Raw genomic sequence first — 23,308 nt, 5'->3', positions numbered from 1 at the left:
CTTCCTGCTCCCATCCCCCTCCCTTCCTCCCATTCCTCCCGTCCAATCTGGCAGCTACCACTCCCCTCCCCACCCCACCCCACCCTGCCTGCCTATTGTGAGGCGCATCAGCATATCAGGGGAGCATTCAGCCTGGGGTTTGGGGGATTGGCTTATTTCACTTAGCAAAATAGTCTCCAGTTCCTTCCATTTATCTGCAAATGCCATGATTTTATTCTTCTTTACAGTTGAGTACTATTCCATTATGTACATGTACCATGTTTTCTTTATCCATTTATCTATTAAAGGCCTCCTAGATTAGATTGGTTCCGTAGTTTAGCTACTGTGAATTGAGCTGCTATAAACATTTATGTGGCTGCATCACTGTAGTATGCTGATTTTAAATCTTTTAGGTATAGAATAAGGAGTGGATTTACTAGATCGAATGGTGGTTCCATTCTAAGTTTTCTTTCTTTCTTTTTTAACATTTATTTTTTGTTATAGGTGGACACAAATCTTTATTTTTTTATGAGGTGCTGAGGATCGAACCCAGTGCCTCATGTATGCTAGGTGAGTGCTCTACCTCTGAGCCACAACCCCAGCCCCCCCCCCCCATTCGAAGTTTTCTGAGGAATCTCCATACTGCTTTCCAGAGTAGTTGCACTAGTTTGCAGTTACACCAACAATGTATGAGTGTGCCTTTTCCCCACATCCTCACCAACAATTATTGTTACTTGTATTCCTGATAATTGCCATTCTGACTGGAGTGAGATGAAAGTTTTAATTTGCACTTCTCTAATAGCTAGAGATGTTGAACATTTTTTTCATGTTTGTTGACTGACTATATTTCTCCTTCTGTGAAGTGCCCATTTTGTTCCTTTGCCCATTTATTGATTGGGTTATTTGTTGTTTTGATGTTGATTTTTAAAAAATGTTTAAGTTTTAAGTAGACACATATCTTCATTTTACATTTATGTGATGCTAAGGATTGAACCCAGTGCCTCGCGCATGCTAGGCGAGCACGCCACCTCTGAGCCACAGTTCCAGCCCCATGATGTCAATTTTTTTGAATTCTTCATGTATCCTGGACATTAATGCCCTATCTGAGGTGCAGATGGCAAAGATGTTCTCCCATTCTGTACATGTGCTCTGCACATTCTTGATTATTCCCTTTGCTTTGAGGGCTTTTTAGTTTGATTCCATCCCATTTATTGATTCTTGATCTTATTTCTTGTGCTTTAGGAGTCTTGTTGAGGAAGTCAGTCCTGAGCTGACAGGGTGGAGATTTGCCAGCCTTGATTTTTTCCAAGCCCTTATTTTGTAATTGAACACTGGGCACTTTAGAGAATATACCATAGAAACTCTGGATTCTAATTCCCTCTTTCCCATCAAGTGTTGTTCTTTTCTTGTTGAGTAACATGCCTGGATGAATTGTGTGTGAGTCTGTATGCTCTGCAGTGTTTGACCAGGGTGGCCTCCTGGGCCAGCACAGGCTAGTGCAATTATACTTAAAGATCCTGACCCAGTAAGGCTGGCACCATTTTCTGATGGCTCTGAGTGTGGGCGGCAGATGCCCTCAAAGTCCATTCACAGCTTTACCCTGCACAAGGCTCCTGCTCAGCAGCCTTTAGGTTCAAGGCTGGGACCTCCTCCTTTGCTGGCTTCCCAGACCCAGAGACTCTGCAGGGGATCATAGGCAGCTGTGGCAGGTCCTGTGGCCATCTTTTCTTTTCTTTTCTTTTCTTTTTAGTTGTTGGTGGACTTTTGGTTTATTAGTTAATTAATATGCAGTGCTGAGAACAGAACCCAGTGCCTCACACAAGCTGGGCAAGGCTGCAACCCCAGCCCCCTCTAGTGGCCATCTGATTCCCAAATTTCCTTGCAAGTGTCTGGTGCCTCTAGTCAGATAAGCTCTAAGAAGCTGCTGCCTCTGGTCAGATGAGCTCTGAAAAACTCGTTTCAACTTTAGTTGACTCTGCAGTGTCTTCAGCTTCACATTCTTCCTATCATCCCTGAGTGTGAGTAGGTCTGGGTCAAAACAAGGCAGGAAGGAATGGACCCCAGGGCACTAGGACAGCGGGGGGGGGGGGGGCAGGGGGAGAAAGGGGAGACGGGGAGCAGGAGAGATGAGAGAGAGGGGAGCGAGGGAGCTGGGGTGACGGGGAGCTGAGGCCGACCGGAACTGGGGAGACGGGCCGGAGAAGGACCTTTTCTCTCCTGAGGTGCTTGGTGCGTTGACCGGTTCCCGCCGGGGTCCCTGGGACCTGAGAAAGAACTCCCGCCGACGTCCGCTCAGCTCGGGCCCCTTGGCGCCAGGTGCGGTTTCCGAGGCCGTGTTTCCTGCTACACCGCGGGCCTCCCGGAGCGCCCGGCGGCGCGCTTCCGGCGCGGCACTTCCGGCGGCGGCGCAGTCTGACGGAGCTTGGGCGCCGGCCGCGTTCCAGCGGGTCTTCCTGGTGGTGCCGCGGTAAGGAAGGGCGCGGGCGGCCTGCTCGGAGCGCGTCCTGGCGCTGGCCCGCGTTGAACCCCGGGCTGGTCGGCTCCCGGCGGTGCCGGAAGTCAGTCCCCCAAGGCGCTCCGTCGCGGGCCTCCCCGGCGGCCGCGGACAGCCGGACAGAGCCGGGGCGGGAGGCCCTGCCCCGGGGGCGCTGTCCACACGGCCCAGCCAGGCAGCGTTGAACACCAGGGCCGAGGAGGGCGAGGATGGGCCGGGGTCCCTGCTGGAGGTGGTTCCCGGGCCCAGCGCTGGTTGAGGAGACGGGTCACCACTCAGAGAGCCCGTGCCCACCGCCTCTCGCTCTGCACTGAGCTCAGGCCGAGGCTGAGCCCGCCTCTCTCCCCAGGTCTGGCCCTGTTCTGGGCTCCCAGGCTGGGGCGGAGCCTGGTGCCCCCCTCCGTGAGGACGTGATGCCCAAGCTGCAGGGGTTCGAGTTCTGGAGCCGCACCCTGGGGGGCGCTCGCCATGTGGTGGCGCCCATGGTGGATCAGAGCGAGCTGGCCTGGAGGCTGCTGAGCCGCCGCCATGGGGCACAGCTCTGCTACACTCCTATGCTGCATGCCCAGGTCTTTGTCCGGGACGCCAACTACCGGAAGGAGAACCTGTACTGCGAAGTGTGTCCTGAGGACAGGCCGCTCATAGTGCAGGTGGGCAGAAACCACGTCCCCAGCGGTGAAGGACCGTAGCCCTTCACACTGGCTACTCCCAGCAGCCAGACACCTGTGGCTGAGCCCATCCTCCAGGTGCACCTCCCAGAGGCTTACCCCTCCCTTGGAGCTGGCTCAGGCACTCATGAAGGAGTGCCCTGGGTAACTGGAGCAACTCACAGCCCATGGTGTGACCGTGATGCTGCCCGTCACCCTCATAGGCCTTTCTTCTGGGAACAGTTACCAGAGACCTGTGCTGTTAGGAGAAGCCGGCACTAGCAGCTTCTGTTACACATCAAGGAGAATTCTCTAGATCTGTAATGCACTCTCCTGTGGGGAGGGGATGAATCCTGCTCTCATATTGTAAATGTTGGTAGGCCAGGATACTCCCAAGGCTGGACCCCAGGACTACAACCATTTTGTCACAGTGGAACCCCTCACAGGATTGGGCAGCCTGGGCACTGAGGGACCTGAGCCTGGCTTGGCTCATGGGTATATTTCTTATTTTCAGTTCTGTGCTAATGACCCTGAGGTGTTTGTCCAGGCAGCTCTCCTGGCTCAGGATTACTGTGATGCAATTGATCTGAACTTGGGCTGCCCACAGATGATAGCCAAAAGGGGTGAGTTGGTGTTCAGGGTCCTGCGCTAGCCCTGTGGGGGCCCAGGCCCTGCCTCTGATCATGGCAGCAGCTAAGGCTAACAAGCAGTCCTTCCCTTGGTGTTCCTCAGTGCTGGATGGAGGCAGCCATTCTCCTGACTAGACAGGTGCACAGGCAGGGTTCCTTACTCCGTGATGAGTGCCTCTGCAGAAATGTGGCATGCCACTGGGCTCAGCCTCTCCCTCCCTGAGCCCCTCAGTAGGTACTGCTGGTCCTGGCCCACGTGATGTGTGTACAGTGTCCTTTGAGCATGTGCAGCTGGGCAAATAGAGCCCCCAAGTCAGATGCTGGCACACTGCTTGGGTCTGTGATCATCCCCCTGCCCCACCCAGATGCCCAGCTATTGTTTGACATTAGTTTATGCAGCCTGGCAGGGGGCTTGTGGCCTGTGGTTGCAGGAAGGACAGGGATTGTGGGCCACGTTGTGGGAGGGTGCTGAGGCAGCTTGCACCCTGGCCTCACTGGGCCATGCTCATTCCTACAGGGCACTACGGCGCCTTTCTGCAGGAGGAGTGGGACCTGCTGCAAAGCATGAGTGAGTGGCCGCATGCCGCCAGGTGGGCAAGTGAAGGAGCCCCAGAGAAGCCCTGCAGGGCCGGGAGAGGACAGTGTGACAGAGTGTCCTGGATCACTCTGGCAGCTCCTGGCTGCTGTACCCTCCCTGTTGGAAAGAGGTGCCTGTGAAGAGCCACCTGTTCTGCACCAGCTTTCCCCTTAGAGCCAGACAGTAGGTGTGGGAGTACCCTTGCTTGGCCACAGCCCCAGTGCCCTGTGGGACAGCCAAGTCTCTCAGCATTGGCCCCACGTCATGTGAACTTGTGAGGACAAGGGAAAGGCTGTGGTCACCTGCCCAGTAACCTGAGGGTGATGGCTGGGTGATGACCAGAGCTGCCCTCCAGGAGGCTGATGCAACTCCATGGGGCCTGGGCTGTGGGGCTCAGCTGGCTAAAGTGGGATCTCAGAAACCATATCTCTTCCTAGTTCTGTTGGCCCATGAGAAACTCTCAGTTCCAGTCACGTGCAAAATCCGCGTCTTCCCAGAGATAGACAAGACTGTGAGGTACGCCCAGATGCTGGAGAAGGCTGGCTGCCAGGTGAGGGCTGTGGCTTGCAGGCATGGGCGTCAGGGCTGAGGGGCAGCCAAGCTCTCTGAAAGCTTCAGTGAGACAGGCTTCTGCCTGTTGTCTGCCCTCCTTTTGGGGCCCTTGCTTGGAGGATTCAGGTGAGGCGTTTTCTGTGCTGGGGCTGGTAGGCTTGTCAGTGGCCTGACCCCATTGACTCCCAGACATCCACCCTGAGCTCAGTCCTGTGACAGATTCCATCTTGGCTCTAGGGTTTGATCCCCATGGGAGTAGCTCTGGGGAGCTCAGCAGCCTGGAGGGCTAGGGAGGCGGGCCACACCACTCTTGGCATATCTGGTCCCCTGTCCCTGTCCTCTGCATGTTGAGCTCTGCCCAATGCAGGCTGGAGGGACTCAGCCTTGAGGGTGCCCTTCAAGGTGCTTAACTGCTGGGGTTGGACAGGATCCTAAGTGATCTTGGGGTAAGGCCTGGGCAGGAGACCCCATCTTCCCTTCCCCCTCACACTGGTCCCTTGTACACCTATGACCTTGGGTGGTACTGCTTCTTCCTGGCCTGGGCACTGGCTCTTTTTTCGGTACTGGGGCTTGAACCCAGAGGGGCTTTACCACTGTGCCATATCCTATAACACTTTATTTATTTATTTTTTTCAGACAAGGTCTCACTAAGAGACCTTGCTTAGGGCCTTGCAAAGTTGTTGAGGCTGTCCTTGAACTTAACAATCCTCCTGTGGGGTCTGACTTTGGACAGGATTGGGCATCCTTGGTGTAGCCTGGAGCAAGATCCCAAGGACAAGGCTCACAGCACCTTTGGCCCAGGACGGCTTTTTCTCTATCTGGCTAGGAAGCAGAGAAACTGAGGGAGGGGGTTCCCTGGAGTTGATCTGGAGGTTCAGTGGGTTGAGCTGGGTGCTGGTCTGTCTGTCCTAGCTGCTGACGGTACACGGGCGCACCAAGGAGCAGAAGGGGCCCCTGTCAGGAGCAGCGTCCTGGGAGCACATTAAGGCTGTGCGGTGAGTGGACGGGGTGGGGAACACAGCCTGGTCTTTCCTGGCGGGGCATAAACCCAGCTCCACACCTGGGGGTGTTCAGTACACCTGACTTTCTGTGATTAGTTGGGGTGGGAGGCCCACGAACGTGGAGTTTGGGGCCTGTTTCCCCGTCTCTCCTGGGCCTTTCACTGCCCTGTTGGGGACAGCAGGGTCAGGCCTTTCTCCTCCTACAGGAAGGCTGTGGCTATCCCAGTATTTGCCAATGGGAATATCCAGTGCCTGCAGGACGTGGAGCGGTGCATCCAGGACACAGGCGTGCAGGGGGTCATGAGTGCAGGTGAGCAGGCGGATGCTCAGCCCCCTTCTTCCTTGATGCCCTGTTTTCATGAGCAGGCAGTCTGCTCTGATGGGCCTGCACTCTCAGACTAGGTTCCCTGGGCTGTTTCCAACTCGTGACTGGCCAGTGAGCCAAGTGGTCAGTCCTATCCTCAGCAGGAGGTGACCCAAAGGGTGTCCTAGGCTTTCCTCTCCCAGCCCAGGGGATGGCCCCACAAGGCCTGCCTCCCTCCTGCCTGCAGAGGGCAACCTGCACAACCCTGCACTGTTTGAGGGCCGGAGCCCTGCCGTGTGGGAGCTGGCTGAGGAGTACCTCGACATTGTGCGGCAGCACCCCTGCCCACTGTCTTGCGTCCGGGCCCACCTCTTCAAGCTTTGGCACCACACGTGAGTCACACATCAGGCAGAAGCCAAGCAGGACTGCCCAGGCATCAATCTAGGGGCCCTGCCCCAGTGTCTTGGTGCTTCCCAAAACAACTTGCCACCAATCCGGTGCTGAAGGGTCAGAGGCTTGCGGGCAGGCGAGAGCCTGGGTGGGAGGCACTGGCTCTGTGCCCTGTGTGCATCTCAGGGTGGTGGCTGGGGCTCAGGAGCAGGCTCAGCTCCTGTGACAGGTATCTGCCTTAGGCTACAGGTGCACCAGCAACTTCGAGAGGAGCTCGCCAGAGTGAAGACCCTGGAGGGCATCGCTGCTGTGAGCCGGGAGCTGAAGCTGCGGTGCCAGGCAGGTACGGGGCTGCAGGGCCCAGCCATGGTGGCCAGGCTCAGTCATGACCGGGTCTGGGCCTTTGCAGGAGGACATGTCGCGGCAGGAGGAGGGAGCCAGGCCCACTGGTGACCTGCCTTTCTTCCACTGGATCTGCCAGCCCTGCATCCGGCCAGGGTGAGCACCTGGGCCAGTCCACGGATGTGGGACTCACGTGGGGACCTTGGTGTGGAGCAAGGCACCTTTCCCAGGTGTACCACCTGCTGCCCCTGGGGACCCGCCTGCTCTCTCTGGCTTTGGTGGAGGGTGCTGTCACTGAACATTTGGTTCCAGAAGCTACTTCCCCAAGCTCCTCTATACCTGGGGGATTTGTCCTTGGGGTCAAGACGTGGATTCTCTGGACTTTTCCTGAGCTCTTACAGCTGAGGCAGGCTATCATTTGTGGCCACAGCCCTGCCTGGGCTTAGTGGCTCAGACGGTGGCACCTGAGGTTCAGACACCCTCCCAGGGAGGCCCCAGCCTTGTGCTAGCCACTCACCCCACCATATGTATGTAGCTGCCCCCTGTAGTCCTACACAGGCCAGCCCCTGCCTGGGCACCCTGAGAATGGAGCTGGCCAGGGTGCTTTGTAGATTCACATATGTCCTGTGCACTAGTGCCCACCATAGCTGCCCAGTCCCTCCTCACCCTCGGACCCCCCAAGAGGCTCTGACCCATGTGGCTGTGACTAGATTATCACTTCTTGTGGGTGTCCTTGGCTCTGCTCACTGCCCTTTCTCTCCAGGCCCAAGGAGAGCACCAAGGAAAGCAGTGGTGGCCGTAGCAAGAGGGCCCTGGAGGAAGAGGAGGGTGGCACAGATGGCCTGTCCAAGAACAAGCAGAAGAAGCAGCTGCGGAACCCCCACAAGACCTTCAGCCCATCTCTGAAACGTGAGCACCCTGCGATGGCTGGGCAGGAACAGTCAGGCCCACCCCAGAGGCTCTTCTCCACCTGCCTCTCCGCAGCTCCAGAGCCAGAAGCAGATGCCTGGCTTTCCTTCCCACACTCCAGGGGCTTGGAGTTGTCACAGTTGTAGTGCTGTGCTGGAGGAGTGGCGGGGTGTGGACAGGGGACACATCTATTACAATGTGTCAGATGAGGTTGTGGGGCGAGTCCTCAGCTGGGTGTTGTCCAGGTGGCCACTGGGTTACTGAGGATATCTCTGGCCAGCAGAGCACTGGGTAGGCCCCAGCCTTGTACAGGGATGGCCTGAGTAGCTCTCAGGAGCCCTTGGGAAGTGTTCTGAGGTCTCTGTAGCAGGCTGTGAAGGAGGTCAGATTATGGGTGAAAATGCTCCACCTCACAGGAAGACCTGATTCACAGTTCCATGTGGCCTCAAAGCTTGTGCTGGGAGGTCTCAACCCAATGTGGCCTTCCTCTCAGCAACCTAGGCCAGACCATGTAATGTCTCTCGGGCCTGGATACTCTGATGCTTGCTCACATCTGAGTAGCTGCCACAGAGAGCAGAGCTTGGGGCCGAGTTCCTGATTTTTGGCCTTCTTGCTGTGGAAACACAGCCAAGGGCACCAGAGCCTTAGAACTGGGTGGGGGTGGGATGTAGCCAACCCATATCCTTTGCCCCCGAGCCCCCACAGCCCCAGTAAGCTTTGTGGAGATGGACACTCAGCCCATCTCTGGCTCTCATTCAACCAGCATTTCTTTTTGTTCTTTTTTCCAGCAAAATATGCAAAGTGTGACCAGTGTGGAAACCCAAAGGTTAGTCCTGGCAGCCTGCTGCCCAGGAAGTGGTGGGCAGTGCAGGCTACCCCAACATTGTCTCAGACGGTCCCTGTGCTGCTATGGGGATGGTACTGTCCAGTCGGGAGGTCAGCCATGGGGTGACCTGGCCTGGGGGGCAGTGCCTTTCTGTGCTGATTCCCAGGGCTGTGTCCAGGCCATGGGGCTTCTGGCATAGGCTTCCAGATGACTGGCCTCACCTCACTAGCTTTCCTGTGCCCAGGGCAACAGGTGTGTGTTCAACCTGTGCCGGGGCTGCTGCAAGAAGCGAGCCTTCCGAGAGACAGCAGATTGCCCAGGTGAGGGGGTGTCTCCACCGTCAGCCCGCCACCTCTAATGGGCATCTGGGCCTCCTGACCCCCAATCTCTTCTTTTCTAGGTCACGGATTACTTTTTAAAACCAAATTTGAGAAGTCTCTGACTTGGAAAGGGACCCAACCTGGGCTGCAGGAGCCTCCACAGACAGGGCCTGGAGCACCAGGTGGCTTCTCTGAGGTTGTGGGCAGTGCCCTGGCCTGAGGAGCCAGCAGGAGCCACCCCCACTCCGGGCCTGCAGCTGAGGCCTGGACACTTCTTAAGGAACTGCCTTTACTCAGGGAATCTCCTGCTGGTTTACATGGAAGGACATGCCGACATCCTCCCTGGCCCATACTGGGACCTGGCAATGCTGCACCCAGGCAGGCCCAGGCTGGACCTGCCTTGTCCACAGCTTGTGTGTTCAAAAGTGAACAATAAATCATTTCAGAGACACATGTGCAGACACATGCAACAGCCTATGGCCACCACCCTTCCAGACCCAGGGAGGCCCGGGGCTAGGAGGGCATGATTAGAACCAGCAGGGTCCTAGGAGTCTAGATGAAGAGGCAATACACTAAAGCCTATATGCAGGACACAGCTGGGAAATTAGGGCTTCACCCAACCTCCCCCAAGAGTCTCCAGAGAGCATTCCACAGGAGACCTGGTGACAGCTGGAGGGAGCCCACAGAAGCCAAAAGCAACCCAGGTGCAATCCAAGTGGCCACAGCAGGAAACAGAGCCAGAGCAACCATCAGTCTACTCTTTATTGTATGTTGCAGTCGACAGTCTGCAATCCAAACAACACGTGAACAGGAAGGGTGTGGGAGACCGTGCTGCCAGGCAGGAGCCTGGGCACTGCATGGAGTCTGTTCCCTGGGCATGGAAGCCCATGAGGTCGGTCCTTTGTGGCCACAGTAGGCACCCTGTCTGCCTCCTCGGGCCCTAGCACAGAGTCCTGCCAGGTGGAGGGACACAGAAGCCTGGCTAGAAGCTCAGGAGTGGCACCCAGAAGTCAGGCTGCTCAAGCTCCTCAAGGCAAGCAGGCAGGAAGCCCAGGAGCATGTCCAAGGGGGCAGGGAAGGGGTGTGCAAACCATCCTGGAGGCCGCTGGGTGCCCCTCACATGTTGGTGCTCATCCGGGACTGGCTGTTGGCCGGAGTCAGCTCCCCCTGGCTCCCTTCTCTGGGAGGGGACTGCAGTGGACAGGAGAGAGCTCAGCCAGGGGATGCACAGGTGCTGCCCGCTCCCTGATGCCCCCAGCTGCTCACCTTGACGTGGATCTGGTTGCGCAGCACAGCTGCCCTCAGGATCATGGCCTTGGCGCGTCGCTGGAACTCCTTCCCCATCAGCAAAGACTTCTCAAAGGTGGTACTGCGCTGATCCACATCCCGAGCATACAGGATCTGTGCAGGGACAGGTTCAGCGGGGCCCAATAGGGGCCCAACAGGCACCCTGGGCCCCACAGCCCCCAGCCACCTTGCTATGCGAGTCGATGCGGGCGTTGATGAGTCCTTCCAGAATGAGCTGGGTGAGCTCATCCTCCAGTGCTGCCACTGTGGTGTTGAAGGCTGCGGCCATCTTGTGCATGTCAGCTGACACATAAGGGCTGAAGTACTGCGGGGCAGAGAGAGCAACAGCTGCCTGCCACTCTGGGGCACATCCATTCCCACCAGCCTCTGCCTGCCTATGCCTACCTGGATGAGCGCACGATTGCGGATCTGGGTGTACAGAGTTCTGACGTGGGGAGCGAGGTACATGTCCAAAAGCAGGTTGTCCTACAGAGGAAAGCTGGTTAGGGACCTTGCTGGACAGAATCCAGCCAGCAGGGCCAGGACCTTGCCCCTCACCTTCATCTCATCCAGCATCTTCAGGCATGAAGCATATTTGGACTCATAGAATTTAAAGATGATGTCTCGGACCTGTGGCTCCAGCTCCAGGAATAACTTGAAGGAGCTGCAGATGTCGGAGTGCTCAGCCCCACACCTCCACCTGCCCTCTCTACCCAGAGGGCTGGAAGGGCTCTACTCTCCAGGCACAAGGCTGAAGGGCCCCACACCCCACCCACCTGCTGGAGATGACATTGCGCTGCAGTTCCTGCCGGTCAAATGTGGCCAATGCGCACAGACCTCCATAGATGGCCACGTTGCTGGGGGAAAGTAGCTGAGGGGCAAAAAGGGAGATGGGTTCACTGATGACCTGGCCCATCACCTCCTCAAGAGAACACCTAGGACCCCATTCAGAGGAGACCAACGATGTGACCTGGACGCCCTCACCTCAGGGAAGTCGCAGTGATCGAATGAGGCCAACAGGAAGCACTTGGCAGCCTGCTTGTATTTGCGTGCAGCCAACTCAGCCAAGCCTAGAGAAGGGGCAATGAGGGAGAGGGTGGCGGCATTAGGCTGCCTGGAGTTTCCACGAGGGCCTGGCCATCAGTGGTGTCCCCCAACCTAGAGACAGTCCTAACTGTGAAGCAGAAGTAACTCCACACTCCAGATATGCCTCCTCAAGCCAGGAGCCCAGGGCCTTGAACTGCTGCTGCTGCCTGCATCAGACACCCAGGCTCAGAGACACCAGCTGGGCTGCCAAAAGCAACACAGTGGCTTGTCCCAGGCACATGCTGGCAGGTGTCGCCTTGGTGTGTGAATTTGGGACACGTGCATTCAACAGTGCCCTGCAGCCTTCCAGTAACTTCCAGCTGTGAGACGGGGCCATTCCTGCCCCAGGGGTGAGGACTCGGGCCTGGGCAACCTCTGGGTGGTGAGAGCCTCACCTGCAGCACACTTGAGCTTGGTGAGGATGCCTTGGGTCTGGCTGTCCCGCTCTCCACGCTGCTGCAGGGGAAAGCCACGTGCATAAGAGGGCTGCGCCCCTCCCCTCCTCATCTGGGGGGCCCAGGGGCCAGCCCCAGCCTGAGAGGGGAATGAAAACAAAAGGGTAGTGGTCAGGCTCCCACAGCAGGGTCTCCAAGGAGGTGGGCCCTACCTCAGCAATCTCTGGGGTAGACTCAGCCTTGCTGACATAGCTCAGCACATGAGACCAATTCTGCAAGTAGACACTGACCTGGAGAACAAGGGGCAGGGCTACACTGAGCTTGGGTTGCCACCTCCTGGCTACCCAGTGCTGCCCCCTGCCTGCCAGAGGCCCACCTTGATGACATTGAGGCACATATTGATGACATGCTTGGCACTCGTACAGTAGTCTCGGGCGCGGGAGTAACACTTGAGGGCATTGCTGAGGTCCCCACAGTCAAGGTAGTGGTCACCCAGGTCATCGTGGCCGCGCCTGTAGACCTGGCTGTGAGTGGACACAGCAGGGGGCCAGCTGGGCCCAGGCACCCCCTTCCCTGGGCAGGCCAGCACCTGATGCTCTCCTTGATGGAGTTGCCCTTGTAGTTCTTCAGGTCTGTGTCCAACTTCTCTAGCTTCAGCAAGGCCTTCTTCCGAGTGGCCTCCACCCAGGCTGTGTCCAGAGGTGGGGGCTCCACACCACTCTCAGGAATGGCATCGGGGGCATTCTGCAGCTCCCTGAGGGAGGACCTGGCCATCAGGACGCCGACGGTCACAGGGGCCAATGAGGTGGGCAGATGTTGCCAGCTACAGACAAGCCCTCAAGAGGCTCATTCCCAACCCCAGCTAAAGGGCCACCTGTACCAGGAGCACAGGGACAACTTCTGACCCAGGAGCCCTCGGCTAAGAGGGGAGACCTGGCCAGGGGAGTGCTTCCAGGAGAGGACTAGCTCCATGGGCTCCCCTGGAACATGCAGGCAGGTGCAGCTCCTTCAGCCTGGAGAGGTAACACAGTGGCTTGTCCCAATCACATGCTGGCAGGGGTCACCTTGGTGTGTGGATTTGGGACACATGCATTCAACCATGCCATCCAACCACGAGCAGGGCCTGCGCAGCCTGCCCCTGCACTGCTTACCACGTGCGGGAGTGCTGCTGTGTCACTGCACAGCTAGGGCACCGGGCATGGCAGGAGCACGGGAGGGCCCCCCCCCCCCCATCCAGGCCAGTCCCAAGCAGGGGGAACACCACATCCACCCTGGACACTTCCCACCACAAATGCCTTTTTACCAAGGCCCTGGCCTTACCTGGTGGCCTCCGAGAGCTTCCGATGTATCTCCTCATACATATCCACATTGAAGGTCCTCTGCACGAAGGAAAGGGCCATCTTCAGGGCTTCCACCCGCAGTGGGGGGCAGTGGTCAGCAATGAACTGCAGCCGCTCAATGCGCATCAGCCCACTGTAGCTAGCTGCGTACTGCTCCAGATCCTAGCACAGGAGTGAGAAGAAAACAAACAGAGGGTCGGACAGTGCATATAAGGCAAGGTCCCATATCCCAAGCCCAGAGACAGCAGACAGAAGTCTGACTGCCCACAACAGGCACTGGACCTGATGGTGCTGAGACCACTGGGTGGGTGGAGACTCCATGGTAGGGCTCTGCACCTCATGGCACTTATTAGTACTGGACTGGACTGAACAGCCAACGGCATTTAACAGGTTGAGTCTCCCTGGAGATGAGACTCAACAGTCAGGGCTACTCCAGGTGGGTGAGAAGTGGGTGCAGGATGTCAGGCTAGGCTGAGAACCCAACATAAATGAGTGACAGAAAGCTGAAGAGTCCCAGTTCAGAGAAAGACCAGAAAAGTCACGGAAAAGCATCAGTCTGCCTACAGAGCAGACTGGACACCCAGCAGGACTACGATGGCCTCTCCCCGGCTGGGCTCTGTACCAGGGTGGGGTTCTCCACCACGTAGTTGACATCAGGCGCATTCTGGGGATCCTCCTGGGGGTCCACATCAATCTGCATGGGCTCCACAGCCCCCTGTAACATAGGTCAGGCATCTTAGGCACCTTCAGCTCTCAGGTCCTTCAAGACACAGCTCACCACTCCCCAACCAGTGCTGCCCTCCCCAGCCCCTGCTCGACGGAACTCAAAAGAAGCCCCTTGGCTGGTGGCTGCCCAGGTTTGAGGAGGAAAGCAGACATCAAGTGGGCTTGTGTTCCCAGCCACCGCCTTCACCCCAGAGGCTCTGTGCTGAACAGCCACACGGAGGTGAGGGCCGCGTCAGGGGGAGGGAGAAAGGGATCATCGGGTGGCGCAGGGCCCGCGGGGAGGGCAGGGCCTGCGGGGAGGGCAGGGCCTGGCGGGCACCTCGGAGAGCAACGTGCAGGCCGACAGGCTGACGCTCAGGCTGCAGTCCCCGGCCGTGCCAGGCCGCAGGTCGGAGGCCGACGAGGAGACCGAGCTGGGCGCAGGGCTGCCCGGCATCGCGACCTGACCGCAGCCCGCCCGGCCGCCGACCGAGGAGCGTTGGCGCAGGGCGGAGGAGGGGCCGGGTCGAGCGCAGCCCGCGCGGCCAGTCCACGTTGCGCGCGGAGTCTCAACCCGGCAGCCTCTCGTCCTCCCCGCGGCCTCCCGTCCTCCCAGCGGCCGCTCCATCGTCCTCGAGGCCTCCCGCCCTCCTTCCCGGGGCCTCCTCGTCCTCCCCGGGGCCTCCTCGTCCTCCCCGGGACCTCCCGTCCTCCCCGCGGCCTCCCGCCTTCCTCGCGGCCCCAGGCCTGGAGGGCGCGGGCGCCGCCTCGGCTCATCACCTGCAGGTTAAACACCTGAACCGGCAGCGGCATCTTCCACCACCCCGCCGCGGCGCGCCGTCCACTTCCGGGGCGACGCGGCTGCCGCTTCCGGGTCGCAGGGCGGGGCTGGGCGCGGGCCACTCTTAAAGGGGCCGTGGGCCACGCCAGCCGGTCCCCGGCGCCGGGGTCGCGGCGGCCGCATGAGCCGCGCGCGGGGCGCGCTGTGCCGGGCCTGCCTCGCGCTGGCCGCGGCCCTGGCCGCGCTGCTGCTGCTGCCGCTGCCGCTGCCGCTGCCACACGCGCCCGCCCCGGCCCCGGGCCCCGGCCCGACCCGCGCCGCTCCCCGCCTGCGGCCCGACGACGTCTTCATCGCCGTCAAGACCACCCGGAAGAACCACGGGCCGCGCCTGCGGCTGCTGCTGCGCACCTGGATCTCGCGGGCCCGCCGGCAGGTGCGCGCCCCGCCGCGCCCTCGGCTCGCCGCCGCACCTGCGCGCCCGCCTGCGCCGGCCCCGGGCGCGGGCGCCTCACGGCTCCTTTCTCCCGCAGACGTTCATCTTCACCGACGGAGACGACCCCGAGCTCCAGCTGCTGGGAGGTGAGCGCGCCCTGCGTCGGTGCTGCCGCGCGTCGCCCGGTGTCAGGCGTCCCTCGACAGGGTCCAGCCCCAGCCGCCCGTGGCAGGAGCTGAGGCACTGGCCAGGTCACATTCCAGCAGAGGGAACAGCCAGGACGCCCACCCGCCGGCCAGCGCCCGGGGGCCCCGTGTTGCCGGCCAGGTTCTGTTCCCCCGCCACTGCCACTGCCACTGCCACTGCTAGGTTTCCCGGGGCCCGGGGCCAGTGCACGTCCTCTGCCCGGCAGGGAACGTCCCTTTCAGGTCTGGTCAGGGCTGCCCCTCCGCGAGCCTTTTCCACTGCTGGACTCCCAAGGGCCGGTTATGTGTTCAGTCCCAGCTGAGCGAGGCTGAGCTCCGGCTGCCTCTGGCCTCGACCTCAGGGGTAAGCTGGGCGTCCACCCTCCGCTTCCCCTCTGCCAACTCAGCAGGCGGCCGCGTCGTCAACACCAACTGCTCGGCCCTGCGAACCCGCCAGGCGCTCTGCTGCAAGATGTCTGTGGAGTACGACAAGTTCATCGAGTCCGGTCGCAAGTAGGCGGCGGTGTCCCCCCCGACCAGGGAACCCAGGGTGAATGATGGGGGCCCTCTCAGCCACCAGCCCCGTGTCCACCACTGCCCTCCCTACAGGTGGTTCTGCCACGTGGATGATGACAACTACGTGAACCCCGAGGGCTTGCTGCATTTGCTGTCCGCCTTCTCTCCCAGCCAGGACGTCTACCTGGGGAGGCCCAGCCTGGACCACCCCATTGAGGCCACGGAGAGGGTTCCTGGAGGCGGCACTGTGCGTGATGGGGCAGATGGCCTGAGGATGGCGCTGGGGGTCAGGGCTGAGGAGCTCTCTCCTGGGCGGTCTGACCAGAGCTTCCTGTCTCCAGGTGACCACAGGCAAGTTCTGGTTTGCCACTGGTGGGGCCGGGTTCTGCCTGAGCAGGGGCCTTGCTCTCAAGATGAGCCCGTGGGCCAGGTGAGTAGGGGCCCAGCTGCTGGTGCTGGGAGGCGGCGGGATTGGGGTGAGGGCTAAAGCAGCTGACCAGCCTTCCCCGCAGCTTGGGCAGCTTCATGAGCACTGCTGAGCGGGTGCGGCTGCCGGATGACTGCACAGTGGGCTATATCGTGGAGGGGCTGCTGGGTGCTCGCCTGCTGCACAGCCCCCTCTTCCACTCCCACCTGGAGAACCTGCAGAGGCTGCCTCCCGAGGCCGTGCTCCAGCAGGTAGGCCCTGGGCTCCCTGGCGCCTCAGCGGGCGCTCCTGCCCCTGGACCTGCCCCACCCTCCTCCATCACCCTGGCTGGCCAGCCCGTCACCCAGGTGCTCTCCCAGCTGAGCAAGAGTACAGGGCTCAGCCTTGGGACTTCTGTGTGGTCAGGGGGGGACCCTGGCCAGGTCATTTTGCTACCGGGCACAAGGTCATCAGGTAAAGAGCCCCTGTGCATCTTCCCCGGGGTAGGGGTAGAGGAGAAAGGGCTGGCCCTCATGTCTGCTTCCTGTTCTCCCAGGTCACCCTAAGCTACGGGGGTCCCGAGAACCCACACAACGTGGTGAACGTGGCTGGAGGCTTCAGTCTGCAGCAAGACCCCACACGGTGAGCAGGTGGCAGGCTTTGGGCCCCTGGGGCTCCCGTTGGCCCACAGTCTTGACTTCGCTTTTTTCCTTCACAGGTTTAAGTCTGTGCACTGTCTGCTATACCCAGACACGGACTGGTGTCCCATGCAGAGGAGGGGTGACCTCACCTCTCGGTGACTGAGGACTCCTGGTGGCTACCCCCAGGTGGGCCTGGTTGGCTTCCTTTTGCCACCAGTACAGGTGCTGGGCAGATGCTCTGCTGGCCTCCCGCAATCTCTCAGCAGTCTCAGGGGCCAGGTGCTCGGGTGAGCGAGGACCACCAAGTCCCGTGCTCTGGCTGCCCAGGGATGGAGGGAGGAGTGACGGGAGGAGGGTGGTGCTGCTGGGCCCACAGGCACCTCCCCAGCCCAGCCCGAGCATCACGCCTGCAGGGAGGGGCCTCTGCCCAGCATCTGGACACCCAGGCTCCCAGGCTATGGCCTCTGCTCACCTGCAGAAGGCCAGGCAGGCAGGATGCTCAGGAGTGGACGCCAGGAGAACTGTGGGCCAGTGAGAGGGCTTTTCCTGTAGGCCTCATGGGCACCCTCCCCACACAGACGGCTCGGTAGGGCCTGGGACCAGCATCAGGGCATGTTCTCCGTAAAGCTGCACTTGCGGCCAAGAGCCTCCAGGGCTGGCCTCCCCTGGGGCCCTCAGGATGCCCTTCCCCATTCTGCTGGACAATCAGGTCTTCCACACAGAGCTCTGTCCTTCCCACCCTGGCCAGGGTTCCTAATGCAGCCGCCGTCAGGGAGCCGGGGAACTGCAGCGAGTGCAGCCTCCCGTTGCGCTCATTTGGGCTCCTATTTCAGTGGACACCCACAGGTGGCAGCTCGGCCCTGCAGTCCTCCCCACGGCCACCCTCCTGCCCAGCTCAGCTCCCTTCAGGCTCTGAGAGCTTTTCAGGCCTGGACCCAGGCGTTCTAGCTGCCCTCTCGGCGCATCTCGAAGCAATTGCCTTGTGTGCGTGTGCACAGGTGTGCACTCCCATGTGCGGGTGGCTGAGAACGGGTGGCCCCCGGTGGGCAGGTGTGGACGTGTGCAGAAGGTGTACACTCGCTAGCCGTGGGTCAGCTTGGGGTTCTTACGTGGGGTGAAAGCATGTGCCCCGTGCTGGGGAGCCTGCCTTACGTTTGGAACACCATCCCTTTCCCACCGACAACCTGCGACCCGCCCCGGACCTGGGCCATGACGCCACAGCTCAGGCAGCTGTGGGATCTGATGGGGGACCCTGGGCTCCTAGCTGTGTTGCCAAGCCAGGGTGCTGGCCCATGTGTTGCATTAAATGCTTTTTCCACTCGGGATATTTACGCCTTGCTATGGGTTCCTGGGACCCAGCCCCTGTGCGTTGGAGCAGCTGTGTGAAAGGCAGGGAGCCACACCATGTGGCCAGGTCAGAGTCGGGGGGAGCAGAGCAAGGCACACCCCAGGACATCTGGGTCAAGGGTCACCAGCCTCAGGAGCCAGGAGCAGTGGCACACACCAGTAATCCCAGTGGCTCAGGAGGCTGAGGCAGGAGGATGGTGAGTTCAAAGCCAGCCTCAGCAACTTAGTGAAGGCTTCAGCAACTCAGCAAGACCCTGTTACTAAATATATTTCTAGGGGGGAGGGAGGGGCTACTGGGGATGTGGCTCAGTGGTTAAGCGCCCCTGGGTTCAATCCCCAATACCAAAAGAAAAAAAATTACCAGCAAGCCTGAGAGGAGAACAGTAAGTTCTGAAGTCGCCCGGACAGCGGTTCCACAAGAAGGCAGCCCCTGTGTCCCACGTCCTCTGCTTTGGCTGCTGGAGTGGAGGTGTGGCCAGCCGGCACTTGCTTCCCGACATGGGATTGGGTGGCCCCTTCTTCCACCCTCACATGAGGATCTCCACCCGCAGCCTCCCCACAGCCGCGTCCTTGGGCTAGGGATGTGCTCAGGCCACCAGAACAGCGACTCCCAGGTGTGGGCCACTGTCCCGCACACATGGACTCCCTGCATCTTTGCAGCCAGGTGTTCTCCACTGTGAGTTGAGCCGCTGGCGGGGAGGGGACCTGTCCACGGAGGACTCTGGAGTGGGGCTCTGCAGGTCTGACCTGGGCTGGAGCCTAGAGGTGTGTGACTGCTGAGCTACCAGCCCTTTCTACTTTTTATTTCAGGATGGGGTTTTGCTAAGTTGCTTAGGGCCTCCTTAAGTTGATGACGCTGGCCTCAAACTCTTGAACATCCTGCCTCAGCCTCTCAGCCACCACACCTGGCTTCTCTCCTTTTCTGATCCGAGTTGAGGCTGCTCCTGAGGTCTTGTAGCCTCTCTTCTGAGTGACTAGGCCCGCCAGAGTTATGGTCAGACTTTTCTAACTGGTAATTTTGTACTTTAATCCAAAAAGTTGTTCCCAGGCAAAGCCAGTCCTGCAACTCACAATTTGGGAGAAGACTGCCCACCCCAGACTCGGGCCCTTCCATGTGGATCGCTCAGACTGCAGAGCAACCACTGCTGGGAGGAGTGGAAGAGCCCAGAGGTGACCCACAGCTCAGGAGCAGGAGTGGGACCTAGAGATGGCAGCTGGGGCCCCAGGATCCACACAGCATGAGAAGCCAGGGCCCAGACATGGTGACACCCTAGGCAGCCACCACACAAGTCACACGGGCTGGGGTGTCTGGCCGGTTACAGGAAGTGGCCATGCCTTGTCGGTGCCTCCCCACCTGTCCAGCCTGGAGTGGTAAGCCCCGAGACCCTGCGGCCCCTCACACCTTGCCAGCTCTTGCCAGGGGGGCCCAGGAGAGGAGCAGCCAGGCCAGACCTCCCTCTCCAGAGCAGCCCACGGCCCAGAAGCCCCTGCGCGGCCCCAGCAGAGCAGTCGGCAGCTCCCGTGCCCTCCAAAGGGAGCTGTGTCCTCCCGGGTAGCTGCTGCACCTGCCTTCCAGAGAGAAGGAGACCACCAGGGTGTGCAGCTTAGTCCACCTCTGAAAGAGGAAGTGGGTAAAACACTTGCTCTCTTTGGTGTCTTATATTTCACAAACTGCCTACAGTGGACATGTAGTAGATATATAGAAAAAGTAGGAAAAAAGTGAAACGTTATTGACTAACATTAAAAATTGTTGGGCTGGGGAAGTAGCTCAGTAGCAGCTGGTGCATGAGTCCCTGGGCTCCAGCACCTGTGTACTTGGTCATTCTCTGGACAAGCCTCTACTAAGCTTCAGTACCCCCCATGTGACTGCCCACCAGGCACCTGAGGACCAGTGCCCATAGGTTGGACCTGGCCAGCAAGCTGGGGAGGGCTCCAGGGCCGGATGGGAAGAACTGATGCAAACAGTTGGCGCCCACTACTTGCAGATTACTTGCAAATTCACCCCTCGCTAAATTTTATGTGTAACCCCGAACCAATATTTGCTTAGAAGAGGAGATTATTCACAGATGCGCCGAGTGGGGGCAGTTTGAGTGGCCGCCTTGACAATTTAGGGAGCTCTGTCTCAAAATGAGAAAAGGGCTGGGTTCAGTCCCAGCAATGCAAAAGTAAAACTCAGTGGCTGATGGACCACTTCCCAGCTAAGGCCAGGCTCAGGGACCTGCCCTCTGGCTCTGCTCTGATGCGGGGACACGGGTGCTCTAGTGCAGTCCTGCTCAGGCCGCTGGACCTGCCCCAACTCTGGCACCCAGAGGTGGCCAGCCTCAGACAAGTCACTTAAAACATTTTACTTTCTCTCAAAAAATAGACTCTGCAGAAGGCGTTGCCCCTAAGCTGCAGGAGAGGTCTGTTTCCTGGCAGCCACGGCTGAGCATTAGTTGATTCCATGGTTGCACAACTCTGAGTGTGATGAAAACCATCCAATTATACATAGGGACTGCCCAAAGCCTCCCGAGATGGGCTGGTTGAGAGGCCCAAGCAGCACTGGGCACCGGGGATCTGTCCAAAGCACGCTCGGGGGCAACTTGGTGCTGCAGCTCATCCTGGGGACAGCAGCAGAGGGGTCCTCTGCCTGTGTCTGCAGCCAGGGGCCAGGGGTGGAGTTCAGAGCCTGATGTCAGACACCTTGTTTATCAGGTCTGGGAAGGTCCAAGCCTGGCTGGTCACACAAGATCAAGGTGCAGTGTGATTTCTAGCCAAGATACAGAAAGGAAGGTGGTGGTGGGGAGACCTTTGGTATTACCCAAGAAGTCAGTCGGGGGTGGGGGGGGGCGGGGGGCACGCCTATATTCCCAGCGCCTCCAGAGGGGGGCAGGAGGACCACACGGTGTAGGCCAGCCCCGGGAACTTGGGGAAGCCTGATCACAATGTAAAAAGGGCTGGGATGTAGAGCGCTCCTGGGCTCAACCTCAGGACGGGGGCGGGGGAGTGAGTCAGGATATTCAGTGTAAGATTGGAAGAGCACAGTATTGAGCCCCTAGTTTTATTATTTATTTTTGGTGCTATGGATTGAACCCAGGACCTTGCACATACTAGACAAGTTCTCTACCGCTGAACAACATCCCCAGCCTTTATAATTCGATTTTATTAACAAACATTTCCACAAAGAGATCTCCGGGACGAGATGGTCCGATTTACTAGACATTCAAGGGACGGCTACTATCAATATGAGACTCAGCAAATAGAGGACCTTTCCCAACTCCTACCCCAAGGCCTGCAGGACCTGTTTCCAGCTCCGACAAATACATCATGAAAACACTGACGCCTAAGTGTGCATGGGTACTTAGCAGCCGGGGGGGGGGGGGGGGGGGGGAGACGCTGAGGTCACGAGGGGGGTGTTCCGGGGGTGGGGGCCTCCACTGCACCCGTGTGCTGAGGGGCAGGAATGGGGAGAGTGGCTGGTGCCCAGAAAACAGGGACAATCCTGGGCAGAGCAGCGTGCACACTGCCAGATCATTGCCAACACATCTACCCAGTGATAGGAAGTCTTTTGGAAGTGCTGGGAAACCGACATCCATGTGGCAAAAATAAACCTTGACCCTTCTATTAGGCCCCACCATCACTGGTCCAGGTGATCCGCAGATTCAGGGCCATCCTGGTCAGGACTCCATGACTTTTTTCTCTCAGAAATAGAATCTTAGAATTTATTTGGAATCTCGTAGGGAATCTCAAGGGACCCAAGTAGAGGGGCCCAAGTAGCATAAACAGTCCTGGGGGGGGGGGACTCCTTTGTTTCCTGATTCACAACCAGCCGGCCAGCTGGGTCCTGGACCCTGAGGAGAAGACCAGGGCACAGAAAGGAGCCTGCGGCGCAAGGTCAGGTGCAGGTCACTCTACGGGAAAGGATAGGTTTTTCAACAAATGGTGTGTGGAAACTGGATTCCTACTTGAGAGGATGGAACGGCCTTGGCTGATACCACATACCAGAATCAAAACGCGAAAGACCAAGGTCCAAGCCAGAGCCAGGGCACCCAGAGTAGGGTGGGGCGCAGCTCAGCAGTAGTGTGTGCCTAGCCAGTGCCCACCGTCCCGGGCTCCTGGCCCGCTTCACGCACACACAGACTGTGTGTACCAAAGAATGGCATCAAAAGTAAAAGGGCAACCCCAAGAGACTATGGAAGTGTTTACGGTCACTGTGTGGTAGGGGTTGCTATCAGGAAGAGAGAACCCCTGAGACTCCGCCAAGAAGCAGCCTGATTCACAGAGCAGGCGCAGGCCTGGAGAGACCCCGCTCCAAAGGGCACAGTGGCCGGCTAGAGAGGGGATACTCAGCAGCTCTAGCCGCCAGGTGCTCTCCCCTCACTGGGAAGACTGCGCCAGGCTGCAGGGAGAATCGGGGACCTCAGAGGCCTGGCGCACAGTTGGTAAGAATGTTAACTGAGCCCAGCACAGGGACATGCCTGCCATCCCAGGGCCGAGGCAGGAGGCTGGAGCATGAGATGAAAAGGGCAGAGAGCAGCTCAGAGGCAGAGCCCAGGGTTCAGTCCCCAGTTCAAAAAAGGTGAGAAGAAAGGAAAGCAGGCCTACTGCTGTCGGGGACAGTCTGGCTGCTCCCCACGTGACCCAGCAGCTCCAATTGAAGATATATACCCCCAAACTGAAATCAGGGTCCTGGGGGGGTGCTTGTACTCCATGCACACAGCAAGGCTGTCTACAACAGCCGGCCCGGAAGCAGCCCAAGTGTCCATCCGCCAATGAATGGACAGGCCATCCACATTATGGAATGCTATTCAGCTCTACAAAGGAAGTTCATCATGGTGGCACACCTGTAGTCCCAGCTAGGGAGGCTGAGACAGGAGGATCACTTGAGCCCAGGGTCTGGAGACCAGCCTGGGCCACAGAGAGAGACCTGTCTGGAACAGGAAGGGAGGTGGGAAGACAGGGAGGAAGGAAAGGAAGGGTTTTGGAGAATGACATTCCTACCAGACAACCCCTGGCCGGAAACGTGGAGAGAGCCTGGCTTGGGAGGGGGAAGAAAATCAGCCAAACCTGAACCTCTGCCAGGAGTCAGTCTTTCCCAGTAACGTGGCCCCAGGGGAGAGCAGGCCTTCTCCCTCCCCAGGCTCACCCAGCTCCTTCCCAGCCCCAGTGGGTCCTGGAGGAGGGAGGCCGCTACACTGGGCCCCAAGCTTGACCTTCCCCCCTTGCCAATCAGTGCT

The 23,308-nt window shown here is 59.1% G+C and overlaps 3 protein-coding genes across 18 annotated transcripts; 2 read left to right on the top strand and 1 right to left on the bottom strand.

Annotated features, from left to right (window-relative positions):
• The first annotated feature begins 1,895 nt into the window (after nt 1-1,895).
• DUS1L (dihydrouridine synthase 1 like) lies at nt 1,896-9,423 on the top strand. 3 transcript variants are annotated; one of them, XM_081270723.1, is made up of 14 exons: nt 1,896-1,997; nt 2,823-3,123; nt 3,635-3,743; nt 4,267-4,317; nt 4,764-4,876; nt 5,791-5,873; nt 6,086-6,189; nt 6,431-6,575; nt 6,816-6,912; nt 6,983-7,071; nt 7,679-7,824; nt 8,613-8,650; nt 8,895-8,970; nt 9,051-9,423. In XM_081270723.1, the coding sequence occupies exons 2-14, from the start codon at nt 2,887-2,889 to the stop codon at nt 9,188-9,190; spliced, it is 1,428 nt and encodes a 475-aa protein (XP_081126849.1). In that variant the 5' UTR covers nt 1,896-1,997; nt 2,823-2,886; the 3' UTR covers nt 9,191-9,423. The 3 variants fall into 3 exon arrangements, with proteins under 3 accessions (XP_081126849.1, XP_081126848.1, XP_081126850.1); XM_081270722.1 differs by lacking the exon at nt 1,896-1,997 and adding an exon at nt 2,134-2,446; XM_081270724.1 differs by lacking the exons at nt 1,896-1,997; nt 8,895-8,970; nt 9,051-9,423 and adding exons at nt 2,134-2,446; nt 8,817-8,873.
• Nucleotides 9,424-9,714: 291 nt separating this feature from the next.
• On the bottom strand, nt 9,715-15,110 carry GPS1 (G protein pathway suppressor 1). Of its 8 annotated transcripts, none has more exons than XM_081270700.1 (14): nt 14,973-15,110; nt 13,701-13,793; nt 13,059-13,240; nt 12,328-12,561; nt 12,115-12,250; nt 11,951-12,028; nt 11,739-11,799; nt 11,242-11,327; nt 11,034-11,128; nt 10,816-10,921; nt 10,663-10,743; nt 10,445-10,582; nt 10,237-10,371; nt 9,715-10,161 (listed from the first exon to the last, which is right to left on the bottom strand). In XM_081270700.1, the coding sequence occupies exons 2-14, from the start codon at nt 13,776-13,778 to the stop codon at nt 10,087-10,089; spliced, it is 1,485 nt and encodes a 494-aa protein (XP_081126826.1). In that variant the 5' UTR covers nt 13,779-13,793; nt 14,973-15,110; the 3' UTR covers nt 9,715-10,086. The 8 variants fall into 8 exon arrangements, with proteins under 8 accessions (XP_081126826.1, XP_081126824.1, XP_081126825.1 ...); XM_081270698.1 differs by lacking the exon at nt 14,973-15,110 and adding an exon at nt 14,564-14,716; XM_081270699.1 differs by lacking the exon at nt 14,973-15,110 and adding an exon at nt 14,564-14,716 and having other exon boundaries at nt 11,739-11,796.
• On the top strand, nt 14,661-18,070 carry RFNG (RFNG O-fucosylpeptide 3-beta-N-acetylglucosaminyltransferase). 7 transcript variants are annotated; one of them, XM_081270749.1, is made up of 8 exons: nt 14,665-14,997; nt 15,095-15,143; nt 15,590-15,695; nt 15,870-15,945; nt 16,040-16,128; nt 16,211-16,376; nt 16,661-16,746; nt 16,823-18,070. In XM_081270749.1, exons 1-8 carry the CDS (start codon nt 14,746-14,748, stop codon nt 16,902-16,904), a joined length of 906 nt encoding a protein of 301 aa, XP_081126875.1. In that variant the 5' UTR covers nt 14,665-14,745; the 3' UTR covers nt 16,905-18,070. The 7 variants fall into 7 exon arrangements, with proteins under 7 accessions (XP_081126874.1, XP_081126873.1, XP_081126870.1 ...); XM_081270746.1 differs by having other exon boundaries at nt 14,667-14,997; nt 15,593-15,695; nt 15,792-15,945; XM_081270745.1 differs by having other exon boundaries at nt 14,667-14,997; nt 15,792-15,945.
• Nucleotides 18,071-23,308: the final 5,238 nt, after the last annotated feature.

This window comes from Spermophilus citellus (genome assembly GCF_964194105.1).
Source record: "Spermophilus citellus genome assembly, chromosome: 17".
NCBI classification, from domain to species: Eukaryota; Metazoa; Chordata; class Mammalia; order Rodentia; family Sciuridae; genus Spermophilus; species Spermophilus citellus.
Note: the sequence above shows the minus strand (reverse complement) of the source record. Positions and strands in the feature narration are given on the sequence as shown.